General features: G+C 36.2%; 1 protein-coding gene across 1 annotated transcript; it reads right to left on the bottom strand.

Annotated features, from left to right (window-relative positions):
* On the bottom strand, nucleotides 3,834-11,333 carry LOC109715259 (disease resistance protein RGA2-like). Its single transcript, XM_020240184.1, has 3 exons — nucleotides 10,907-11,333; nucleotides 6,713-10,318; nucleotides 3,834-4,244 (listed from the first exon to the last, which is right to left on the bottom strand). Exons 1-3 carry the CDS (start codon nucleotides 11,225-11,227, stop codon nucleotides 4,155-4,157), a joined length of 4,017 nt encoding a protein of 1,338 aa, XP_020095773.1. The 5' UTR covers nucleotides 11,228-11,333; the 3' UTR covers nucleotides 3,834-4,154.

The raw sequence follows: 13,211 nt of genomic DNA, 5'->3' as shown, positions 1-13,211 counted from the left end.
ACGTACTAGCTACCTGGAGTGTGTCGTAACGCGTGTTGCGCCCCTCTACCTGGAACGTGCCGCAACTCGTGCTGCGCCTCTCTTTTTTTCCGCGCCAGGTGCTCCAGGCGAGGTGGAGCACCTGGCGCACTCCTCTCCAGACGGGGTGAATATATATATATATATATATATATATATATATATATATATATATATATATATATCTCCTTGCCTCACGCGGTCCACGAGGTGATGCGGACCTCGTGGACCGCGCAAAAGCGTGGTCATGAGCCGTGCTTTTTCTTTCGCGCTTTTCGTTTTTCGTCGCTCGCCTGCGGAAAACAAATGGAGGGTTTTCTCCAAATATGTAAAACTAGATTTCCCTGAAAAATTATTTGACACCCAACCAAACACTTGAAAACTATTTTTCAACTGAAAATTTGTTTTCAGCTTATTTTTGTATAGAACCAAACATGGCCTAAATTGTGTTAAGTGTTGTATTGGGAAAAGGTGTAGCTCTCTCTCTCTCTCTCTCTCTCTCTCTCTCTCTCTCTAAGCTTTTTGTTATGTGTTTTTGTTGTGGTATGCTTGTAACTTTGTGGGCATTTCTTAAAAAATTTTTGCTTGGTCATGCTCGGCTTGTTTATTAACAGACTATCACTTATAATTAACACATTATCTTCTTCAAATGCAACATTCCATATTTATTATAAACTCACTTTAGCTTTTAGATCTGGAGTCTCTTGCCACGCACATCGTAAGATCTATTGTTCGTCTGTCTTTGATAGTGACACAAATTCAAAAGAGTATAATTTAAAATTCGTTCAGTAGCAAGGGTAAGTTCATTGCCCAAATGGTGATGGAAGTTTTTCTCTGAAAGAAATCATCTGTGGAGTGCACTGATTGACGGAGTATATTATATACGGAGGAAACCGCTTGCGGAAGGTGTATCGTTCAAACCCCGCTCGTTCTGGTAGAGGAGCGTTCTAGCGACCAAGGAGATTTTTCAATGTGGAGTGTCTTAGTCAATTGCGGATGGACAGATCATAAATTTCTGAACTGACATCTGGTATGAACGAGCCTCATTGCGAACTTTATACCCATGTATCTTCGAGAAAATCACATGTAGAAATTACAGAGTGAAGGATTGTTGGGACGGGAACGGTTGGAGTTGGCGTAAGATTTTGTCAGAATTCACCCTTAGCTAGAAAGTGACTAACTTTTGACTCTAATGGAGTAAATTTATGAGATCTGTCTATATACTACACAGGATGTCATAAGATAGAGATGGACCTGCTTCGAAAAGTTCTCGGTCAAATTAGTATACAATTTTCATCAGGATGGTGGAGTTAGAGCTAAGAGCTTTGCACACTTGTGGAAGATTAGATCTCCCCTCGAAGTCAAGACTCTCATGTGGTTAGCGTTGAAAAAGGGTGCTCATTGTGGACAACCTTCTAAAAAGGGGTTAGAGTGGGGACGAGAATGGTGTTTCATGTCTGGAAGAGAAAGAGATGGTGGATCATCTCTTCTCCAGCTACCCTCAGGCTACAGCTATGCTAAAAGGATTACTTCCAAACAACTCTTTCTTAGTAATTGCTCATCCTCAATGGAGATTTGGGAAGCGAGTAGCCTCAAAAGAAGTGCACGGGTGAATAGAGAGTTGGCGACCATCACTGCCACATGATGGGTTATCTGGTTAGAGCATAACAGAAGAATTTTTGAAAAATCTAAACATGCACTAGGTTGTGTGCTTACAAAGAGCCGAACTCTCAAGGATTCTTGGGATCGTTTTTGACTGCCTCAATTTATAGCCGAATTTATCTTCTAATTGAATGAAGCAGTACCTTATTCTCAAAAAAAAAAAATCTTTCAGCAGCTATTTTGGGAGCCAAAGTTACAACATGCGGAAAGGGAGCTGAAGCATCATGGGCAACTCAAAGATTTTCTAAGAATAAATATAGACAGTAAACCTAGGAGCTACAGACGAAAGCCTAGAAGCCACTTAGTATCGTTTGGTTCGGGGATAAGCAAAAAGTGGCTATTTCAGGGATAGGTATAAATTGAGGTATAAGCGGGGATTAGATCAATTTTGCATTTGGATGAAAATTGGGTTATTTCTGAGAATAAAAAAAATAGCGTTTGGTTAAGTAAGATGGAATACGAAGGATAGTGAGCTTTTATAAATAAAAAATAATGATATTACTCTTTTATTATATTTGAATTTAAAATTTTAAAATTTTAAATTTATATTTTTAAATTTAAAATTTAAATTTTGAAATTTTAAAATTTGAAATTTAAAATCTCAAATTTTAAATTCAAAATTTTAAATTTTAAAATTCAAACTTTAAATTTAAAATCAAATTTAAATTTGAAAAATATAAAATATAAAATTTAAAATTTTAAAAATTTAAAATATCAAAATTTAAAGTTTAAAATTTAAAATTATAAACTTTAATTTTGAGATTATAAATTATAAATTTTAAAATTTTAAATTTTTAATTTTTAAAATTTTAAAATAAGAATAGGGGTGGGAACAATTAATAAAAATAATTTATTATAATAAATTTATAATTTTTTTTAAAATTATACTTAAACTTAAATTTAATAAAAAGAATTTATTATAATATTTAAATATAATTTATTGTAAAATTTATTATAATATTTAAATATAAATAATATTTATTAACATAGTACAATTAATAATTTTATAATAAAAATAATGTATTATAATATATAATATATTATATTTATATAATTTAATTTTAATTCAATTTATAATTTTAATTAAGTTTGAAACTATGTATTGAAATAGCACTATTCCATCAAAATGTTGGAATAGCAAATCTTTTGCTATTCTGAGATAACCGAGAATAGCAAGATTTGACCGGAATAAAATATCCCGGCAATAAATTTTTCCGTTTGGCGGAATAGCGGGGATAACTTTCGTTATCCCCGCTTATCCTCCGAACAAAACGGGGCGATTCTATAGAAGCAATGAATAGTAAATTTTTATTTGTAATAATGACAATAAATCTATGAATAAGGAGTTTTAGATTTTTCACAAGCTCAGGACTTTGAGAATATTGTACTCTATATTTCTCTAAGAGGCCGTTTGGTTGCATGTCGGCAATTGTAACTGCATGCAAATACAAATTTGGTGTTAAGTTTATATATTTAACTCCAACTACTGCAGTAGGAATTGCAGGAGGAGGTCCAACTGTAGCAGTTGAAACTACGCCCAAATTGGCCGCAGTTCCAACTGCAGCAGTTGAAGAAAGTAAATTTAAACAAAAGGTAATCTTACCTCTTAAATTTTTTTTTGCATTAGAAGTAATCTCATCATCATATATATATATATAATGATAAAATTTTAAAAATTATTTCTCAATTGCATGCAACCAAATAATTATTTGTAATTGTAGCGTTTTTTACTACATCCAACAAAATATAATGCATGTAATTATAACTGCTATATTTTCAACTGCATGCATCTCTAACTACACTGTATTTATAATTACATCTAATCAAACGATCCCTAAGTAATATAATTTCTACAAATCGAAAGCACCACCTGGTAAGTTTAATGTTTTCGAAAGTATATCTCTTTTTCATGCACCTTAGGTTTAAAATAAGTAGATCCAAAGCTAGCAAGATTGAGGCAAGCTTGCCATCTTTGAGGAATAAGACGAGCGCTGCACGGCCGTTTGCCGGTAAAAAGCATAAGAACATGACACCTTGCTAAGTTGCGAGCAGGACAAGAGATGCATGCGAGCAATGAGCTCAATTGAGAAAGAAAGAAAAAAAATCTCAATCTTACATTTATCATAAATCTCAATCTTACATTTATCATGGCGATGGACTAATTCAGGACTACTTTCGGCTCAGAGCGCCTACAACTTCCTAACATATGACGGAATAAACGACTCAAAATTTTCTTTCCTTTGGAAAATAAGGATTCCCCTCAGAATCAAAATCTTCATGTGGCTAGCCGCAAGAAATAAAGTTCTTACCGTAGAAATTCTCTAGAAAAGGGGTTGGAACGGGCCATCTATCTGCGTTACGCGGAAACTCTGGATCATATTTTATTCCACTGCACTTATGCAAGATCTTTGTGGAATTGGCTGCTTCACAATTTCACAACTACACAACAGTTCGCGACCTCCCTCTTTGGAAATTTAGCAGACCGGTGGAGCCAAATGAGAAGCAAGATGTCTGGAATATCTAAAACTAACTTTGACTTTTGTTTTGCAGCAGCCTGCTGGGAACTGTAGAATGAGAGGAGCAAGAGAATTTTCAACGATCGTCCTTACCAAAGCAACACCCTGAGAAGAAGTGTTTCTGTACTCAGCGGAACTATGGAAATCTGTGTTCCAGAGTTGATTTTGATCTAATCCCGTAGCGCTTCTTCTTTCTTCTTTCTCGCTCCCTCGAGTCTATGTATGCATCTAAGACCGCAGTCCGAGGTCTACTTTGCTTTCTAAAATAGGGTATATCCCTATTTAATCAAAAAATATATATATAAATCAAAATGACTAAATTAACATGAGGGGACAAGTAAGCTACCTATTAACTATCACATGCATCAAACCTATTTTTTTAATTATTAATATTTTAAAACCAAAATACTCTTTAATAGATACACCATATAAAAAAATTTATGTACAAAATATTATAAACAATAGAGATATTAACACGGTGTATAAGATATAAGTATACACCCGGTGCACAGAATGATTTCTCCTCCCAACCCCCTCCTCAACTATAAAAAAATTGCCATAAATATTACATACGTAGACTCTAATTTTTAATAATTAATATTATAAAATTAAAACTAATTTTATAAAGGCGATCTATACTATATAGAAAGCCTCTGTATTAAAATTATCAGGGTTTTACCGACCATCCCTAGAGCAAGTGGCAAAGGGCTTGGTGGTTGGTACCCGAGACCCAAGTTCGAATCCTCGTTGATTTACATTTCCAGCTAAGTTTATTTCTAAATGAAATAAACGAAGCGGGTAGCATGCTACCTATCTCTCAAAAAAAAAAAAAAATTTTAATTTCTTTTTTAATCTTAATTTTTATACTTCGTTAAATTAAAATGATAAAAGATAATTAAAATTATTAAATCTGATGAATTTACTAATGAGTTAATTAAAATAACCAAAGATAATTAAAATTATTAAATATGGTAAAATTACTAATAAATTTTATAAAGATTCATAAAGTTTTGATAAAATTACTTAAGCCTAAAACTAAAAATTTAGAAAGTCTCTATACATTTGCACCAAAAAAATTTTGTGTGGAGACCCCTCAACTAATAGGATGCTTTGAAATAGGCTTTTAACTGATTTTTTAATATAATTTTATATGAAATAAATTAAATAACTAATAACAAACAATTAATATATCTATTAAATTTTCTAAATTTTAAATTCATATAATTTTTAAAAATTATTTAATAGTTTTCTCTCTTTTTTTTTCACACGTCTTTATAAAATAATTTAATTATTAATTAGTTTTCACAAAATTTTATGTTGCACATAAACTGATTAAATTATTTTTATTATTATCTATTTAATTGATAATTAAGGTAATAAATAGTATAAAAAATATACTTTTCTAACACACACACACACACACACACATATATATATATATATAGAGAGTAGGCTGGTATGCTTATGGAAGCACGGAGCCCTCTGTGCTCCCACTTTGTTTTCGATGTTCGGACTTTCGAATCAACGATCGGCTCTGTTAGAGTTGATCTAGAGTATTTGAAGTACCTAAAAAATAAATTTTGTGATTTTTCAATATCATTTGCCTAGTGATCGAAGGGGCTCAAAATCAATAATTTTAATGGCCGTGGTGAGCCGGTTGCAAGTTTAACGGTGTAGAAATATCCAAATCGCATGAAATTTTGATAGAAAATTCTTTATACCATATAAAACAAGATCAATAACATTGATCTAAAATTTTAATGTCATATCATCATATTTTGTAAGATTTTTATTTTCAGCCGTTGATTTTGAGCCACTTCGATCACTAGGCAAATGATATCGAAAAATCGCAAAATTTATTTTCTAGATACTTCAAATACTCTAGATTGAGTCTAACGGAGCCGATCTTCGATTCGAAAGTCTGAACATCGAAAACAAAGTGGAAGCACGGAGCGCTCGGTGCTTCTATAAGCATACCAGACGCACTCTATATATATATATATTAGTGTAGAGATACTATATTATCGGAAGTATAGAGGATATGATGTTTTCAACTTTTTGACCATTGTTTTAAAAAAGTATACGGTTGGGATGATTGCGATCCCCCCAGAGTTGAGTAGTATCCTTAGAGTTGAGTGGTCCCCACAGATTAATAGTATTAATCCAAACATTAGAAATAATTAAAAGGTTGATCTAAGGGCTAAAAATCGGAGTCACCAAATCCTCTATACTTCCGATAGCATAGTAGCTCTACTCTATACATTATATGTCGAATGCTAAAAAATCGAAAGCACCAATTATTTTATTCTTTCGATAGTATAGTAGCTCAACACTATATATATTATAGGGTTAATTATATGTCGAATGCTCTATTAGCGTCTGTTTGTTGCTGGAAGTAGTGGATTAAAAAAAAAAAAAAGAAAAAAAGCAGGGCCAGAGAAGCCTAAGATGCAAATAATATTGGAAAGAAAAAGTGCATTTACCCAAGCTTTTTCTTAAGGAAATTTTTGACCAACCTGCAAACAACGAATACTGGCGAATTTTCCAGAGCCTTCAATGTAGTCCTTCAATTCGGGGAGACAGCCGGTAATTCTTAGAAATGTCACTGAGGTGGGCAGCTCCGGAATCGTCCGAAGCAAAGGAGCGTCATAAATAGACAATTCACACAGGGCTTGAAGATCCATCATACTGGTTGGTAAGGATTCAAGAGACAAGGCCTTGAGAATTGCAAAGCTTCGGAGGGAGTATCGGTTTTGCAACAGCCATTGCTCGTCGAGGGATGTGAGTTCGGTATCATCAGTTATGGTGAGTGAGCTAACAGAGCTGAGGTTTCTCAGTGGTTCGAGACGCAACAGAGCTTGCCGGTCGATTTGAAGATGAGGAAGCTCCATATCTGTGGGACTGGTACTGGTGAGGCCTAACGGTGGTTGCAACAGTGAAAGCTCGACGAGCGCGTCGCATCCTCCAATCCACAAGGATTTGAGCGAGGGGAGCGCTCGTAGCCCATCCAGTGACGACAGCTCCTTACAGTTCCAGATGTGGAGTTCCGACAACCTTGGATAAACTTCCGCCGGAGGAAGGGACGCCATGCTTGCGCAGCCACCAATGGACAAGGATTCAAGCGAGGGGCAAGATTGTAGCCCGTCCAATGACGACAGTTCTTCACAGTTCCAGATGTAGACTTTCGACAACCTTGGAAAAACTTCCGCCGGAGGAAGGGATGTCACGCTCGCGCAACCATTAAGGGACAAGGTGACTAGAGAGGTCAGTATTGGCAATGACTCCTCGAGTAGCGACAGATCGAGATCGCCGCTTGATACAACAGTGGGCCTTTCAAGTGTCTCGGGCAATCGTCGATCGTCTAGAATCGTCCCGTGCGTCGTGAGATTGGGGCACATTTGTATAACCAAACCCTCGAGGGAGGGAAGTTTTCGGAAGAATTTTCCCGGCAAATGCCTTAGATTTTCACATTCTTCAATGGATAAACTCTTCAAGGCTGGAAAATATTGTTGCTGCAACATGAATCCATCTAGAGATGTGAGGTTTGGGCACTCACAAATGCTTAGTTTAGAAAGTGTCGGATGCGATGATGATGAGCACGATGCTCGTCCTTCGCCGCTACTGCAGTCTTGTTGCATCGTCGGAAGAGAAGTCAATCCGACCGCCAGAATTTCCAGTTGATTTAGAGTAAGAGGCAAAGCAGGCAAACCCTTCAAGTTAGGACAAGAAGATATAAGCAATTTGTTAAGCCGAGGAAACATGTGCTCGCCTTCGAACAACTCCAAGTCCGGCATGTCAATCAATCGTAGCTCCTCCAGCGATGGAAAGGCGCAACCGCCAACACTTATTGAGCGCCATAATTTCTTTACAGCCCGCATGCTTTGTAAATTAAGAAGCTTGAGCAAAGGAAGTTGCCCAAAAGGTGTGAGGTTCTCCCATCTGCTACAATTGTATAGATTGATATTCGTTACATTAGAAAGAGATGTCGCCGTCATCCAATATGGAGATCTAACTCCGGCGTATCCTTCAATTTCTAATTCCTTGAGATTGGTATGTGGTCTTAAGTTATCAAGAAGTGGCTCATCTACCTCTAGATCAGCACGACGGTTCTTAGACCAAAAGAGTGACAATTTATCAAGATTTTTTTTCTCAATCAAGTTGGCATCCCCAGCCTCTTCGGAACTCCTTACATTTTCCAGACCCCTAATGCGTAGTTTTCGGAGGTTTTGCAGGTCTTTTAATTGATCTATCTTGTAGCCGCACTCCTTACGGACATGGAAATTATGTAACTCCTGGAGTGATGTTAGTTTGCCAATCCAAGGAATCTTGTCCATTATACGATAAGGAGTATGTAGCAGCCTCAATTTAGCCAGATTGCTCATTCCATCCAGTGTCGAATCATCTATTGTCATTGCCGGAAGCTTCATTACTTCTAGGTGATAGAGTCTACAGACAGATTGAGGTAGAATAGATACCTCATTTCCTCTGACAACAGAAGAAGCGAGGGAGAGGTAGCGGAGGTGAATGAGTTTACCAACTTCATCTGGAAACTTATAGTCATCTGCAGTCACTCGTAGAAAGCGTAAGCTTTTTAACTCTTTTAGAACCTTATTAAAATCTACTACAGTGAAATTCTCGTTTAAATGAATAATAAGAGTGCGTAAGTTCTTGAGATGGGAGATCATAAGAGGGTTTACCCTGTTGACACGGTTTACTTTTACCTTGTTGACTGGTACCCTGTTGACATATAAGTGGCGGATTGTTTCGGGGATATCTCTGGAACCATCATCTTCAATTCCCAAACATTCCCCTGAAGAGACAAGCTGAGCTAGATCATGCAACAGATCATGCATGACATAATGACGTTTACGGTCAGAACCATACTTGATTATTGTGATATCAAAAAGGGATTTTCTTGCTAGATGATTTAAATACTCCTCTCCGATATCCTCTAAGCTTCGCTTTTCATGTATTGGTTGCTTGATTAACCCAGAACCTATCCACATACGGATAAGCTCATTCTTTTCAAACTCATAACCCTTGGGAAATATACTGCAGTATCTAAAGCAGATTTGCGAGCTTGTTGGCAGATGATGATAGCTCAATCTTAGAATCACCCTAATGTTGTCCTCACTTTCTTGCAAATTTAGAAAATTTTCATTCAAAATTCTTCTCCAATATTTTTCATCCATCCAAGAGTTCAGACATCCGCCCAAAATTTTTGCTGCCAACGGACATCCCCCAAGCTTCTTTGCTATTTGCTGCCCGATCAATTGTAAGTTTTTGTGATTGTCAATGTTCTCTCCGGAAAATGCATGCTTATTGAAAAGCAGTATAAAATCATCTTCTTTTAACCCACTCAATTTTAAAGATTCTTTTTTACCTCGTAGAACTCTGGCTACTATATTCGCCACTGAATTCATTCGCGTTGTCAAGAGAATCTTGCTTCCTTTCCTTCCGAATTTTAAAGGAGCCATCAATTTATCCCATTCAAGTATTTTATCATCATTCCAAACATCGTCTAGCACAAGAAGAAACTTCTTTGAGATCAGCTTCTCTTTAAGAATCTCTTGAATTGTATTAAGTCTCTTGTCTCCAAGGCTATCCCATACCTTTGCCGCTTCCAAGATCTTTCTTGTCAGCATGGTCACATCAAATTGATCGGAAACACACACCCACATAACCAAGTCGAAGAACTCCCCCACCTTTTCATCGTGGTAGATGAACTGCGCAAGAGTAGTTTTTCCCAACCCACCCATGCCAACGATCGCAAAAGCCGAGACCTTTCCGACAGTGGTAGAAGTATTCTCAGGCTCATCGCTTGTTGGTTTCGTTAACCATTCAACTATCCTTTCCTTCTCCGTGTCTCGACCGCAAATCGTATCCTCAGTTAAAAAGGAGCTAGTCTCACGAGCATTTCGTATCTCATCTTCTTGTTGATGCTTAACATCCGAATTGTATAGCTGCGAAACAAGCTGAAGTAAAGTTTCACTAGCAGCAGCAACATTATCTAACGCCTTCACGGCCTCCCTCAACCTCATCAAGGTGTCGTCATTTCCAAAGATATTGTTAGCAAAATCAGCGAACTTCCTTTTTAAGTTGAGTGCAGTACCTTGTTGTACCTGTTGGAATTAGTTTAAGTTAAAATTTTAATTTCAATCAAATAGATAATTAAAAGATTTAATTTAAATACAATATATTTAATATGAGGAAGTTGCGCGACGTATTCTCTCTGTCTCCTCTATTTGGAAAACGGGTTACAATGCTTTCCACGATATGCGGGATCGTGTATTCCTCTGTAGCGGAACGTCCTACAACGTCCTTTTGACTGTTAACTTTATATATTATAATAAAAGCAATAAAAGAGAGATATATAGGAGATTCTAACTAAAAATATTTTTTTTACTCTATCATATCTTATTTTCTAAAGTTGAGATTTTGAAAGCCGGATTGACATTCAATCAAGCACTTCTTTAGACCGGACAATTAAGAAGATTGGAATAATCCAAGGTATTGTGTCACTAGAGAAACTAGCCGAAGACAAATACGCAGAGGAACTAAAGTTACTCTTACATGTCTCACCTAGCTATTTTTCGAAACACTTTATCTTTTAATTTAAGTTCGTCTTTAATTTAATATTTATTTGTTCGTTGATTTAATAAAAAATCTGTAAAATTAAATCAAATTCCAGACTTTAACCCCAACAGTACCTTGTTATGTCCAGCTTGCACTGCCTTCTCCAGCTCGTAGTACTCCATCTCATCGAGCACGTCCTCCGCCTGATCGACAGCGTCTCTGAGTTGCCACAGCCAGGCGTCCAGCACGTCGTTTTGCTTCGTGCCGACAGTCTGGCCCCTCTCGACCATATCCAAAATGGTTTGAATCCGCGGAAAAGCCTGCTGAAGCCTCTGGACCTCCTCCTGCATGGCGCTCGGCCCGGCGCAGCGTTCCCAAACGTCGGATACGGCCGTGCTGATCAGCTTCTCGATTACGACCGACGCCGCAAACTCAGCTACCAAGGCCAAAGCCATGTTTCGCGTGTAGCTAGCTCTCTACTTCTTCCTCAGATGATCAAATGAACACAATCAATGACCGAAAGGATAACCCAACAGTTTTGAACAGCCAAAATCATGTAGGACTAAATCTCAAAAAAAAAAATCAACAGTTTTGAACAGCCAAAATCAACGTTGAAGATCATGTTACCTATCTGAATAATTATTATCTTAATAAATGTCCAAGAATATTCAGATTCAGGAGTGTGCGTGGGGCTTACGTTGTGATCTAGGCAGTACCTACACCAAGCTGACCGAAAAAAAAGAAGAAGAAGGTAAATTATACTTTTGGTCATAAGACTACTACCAGTGTGATACTTTGGGCCTCGAACTTTAATTTGTTGTAATTTTTGACTTGAATATGAGATGCGTGACACTTTACTTCTTAAACTTTAATTAGTTGTAATTTATGGTTCGAATTATATATGATTTTAGCCTTTGAACTTTCTAAATTATAGTAATATCCTATTTAGTACTTAATGATGCTATGATAATTAAAATACTATTATTTCAATATTAGTAATTCATCAATACTTATTTAAAAGTATTAGATTGTAAGACTCAATTGTAATAATTCAAAAAGCTCGAGAGCTAAGGTATCACATTCCTTATAGTTTGATCAAAAAATTACAACTATAGTTTGAGGGCTAAAGTGGGATGCATTTCATAACGCAAGTCAAAAATTTAGACAAATTAAGTTCGAGAACAAAAATATCAAGCCACATATAGTTTTAGGACTAAACGTGTAATTTACCTATATCTACTTACGCTACTTATCAGTGCTTAGTTTTCCAATATTTTAAAAAAAATAGTTTTTTTTTCTGTTTCCCAGAAAAAAAGAAAATTTTGTTTAAAAAAATAAAATCAGATTTCCTGAAAAATTTAACTTTCGTTTCTGTTTTTCGAATTTTTTTTCCGAAAAACAAATACTCTTTTTATTTTTTGAGAGATAAATAGCATGCTATCCACTTCGTTTATTTTATTTATAAATAAACTGAACTGGAAATATAACTCAACTAGGATTCAAATTTGAGATCTCGGATGCCACAGTCAAATCCTGTGCCACTTTAACTATGGACGGTCGGTGAAAACTAATACTCTTGAGAATGATGTTTTCGATGGAAATGTTACAATCGACTCCCTCCACTAATCCCATATCGAAAGCGAAGGAGAACCACTTCGCTCAATCCTTCGTCGCCCCGATCTCTAGGGTTTTCGAGGTCCTACGCCCCAATTATCGTCTCCGTCAGAGTTGACCAACAAGCACATCACGAGAGAGAGAGAGAGAGAGAGAGAAAGAAAGAAATTACCAGCAGAAGCAGCAGAGCCCAAGCCTTTGAACGACGAGCTCGAAGAGGAGTTCCAGAAGCTGAAGCTGCAGCAGGGTTGTAAATTGCTTTTTAAACCTTCCAAGTTTTAAAATATCACGCTTAAATGTTTGAGGGCTAGAATAAAATTTAATCATATTGTACAAACGCTTACATGACAGCACAGTTTAACCAAACCATAAAAATATAATTTGTAGAAATTGGACGCTCTACGATGGGACAAACGCGTTGCAATTCTTGAGTGCAACATGGTGTAAATATTGGCACATAGCTTGTTAATTAATATATATCAAACATTAATTTCTGAAGGATACATTCACTTTTTAAGTTTCCTCCTTACAATGGATCTTACATACGACTACGCTTAAAATGTTGATGGCTTAGTTTATATCAATAATCTGCAGAATACATAAGTGTTGCTGAGTCTTCATACTTTTAAATCAATCATACTTATGATTTTTTTTTTTGGCTCCTATAAATATTCCTTGCTAGCTAGCAGGATAGGAGTGCTCTTATACAATCTTTGTCGACAAATCCTGATGCGGCGTTATAGGTGCTTTGTTTTGTTTTTTTTTTTTTTTCCCCCTCTCTCTCTATTACTAAGCATTTTGGTTTTATGATTTTGGTGTTGTAAA

The sequence above is a fragment of the Ananas comosus genome, linkage group 9 (genome assembly GCF_001540865.1).
Source record: "Ananas comosus cultivar F153 linkage group 9, ASM154086v1, whole genome shotgun sequence".
Classification (NCBI taxonomy): Eukaryota; Viridiplantae; Streptophyta; class Magnoliopsida; order Poales; family Bromeliaceae; genus Ananas; species Ananas comosus.
The sequence above is the reverse complement of the archived record's forward strand: the minus strand, read 5'-3'. Positions and strand labels throughout refer to the sequence as shown.

Bases quoted from the DNA above. Each gene is read 5' to 3' on its own strand.
- LOC109715259 (XM_020240184.1), bottom strand. From the start codon at position 11,227: ATGGCTTTGGCCTTGGTAGCTGAGTTTGCGGCGTCGGTCGTAATCGAG. The intron at 10,319-10,906 runs GTACTGTTGGGG...TAATTCCAACAG, and splicing joins TGCAAGCTGGACATAACAAG to GTACAACAAGGTACTGCACT. The intron at 4,245-6,712 runs GTTGGTCAAAAA...CTCATTCTACAG, and splicing joins CCAGTATTCGTTGTTTGCAG to TTCCCAGCAGGCTGCTGCAA.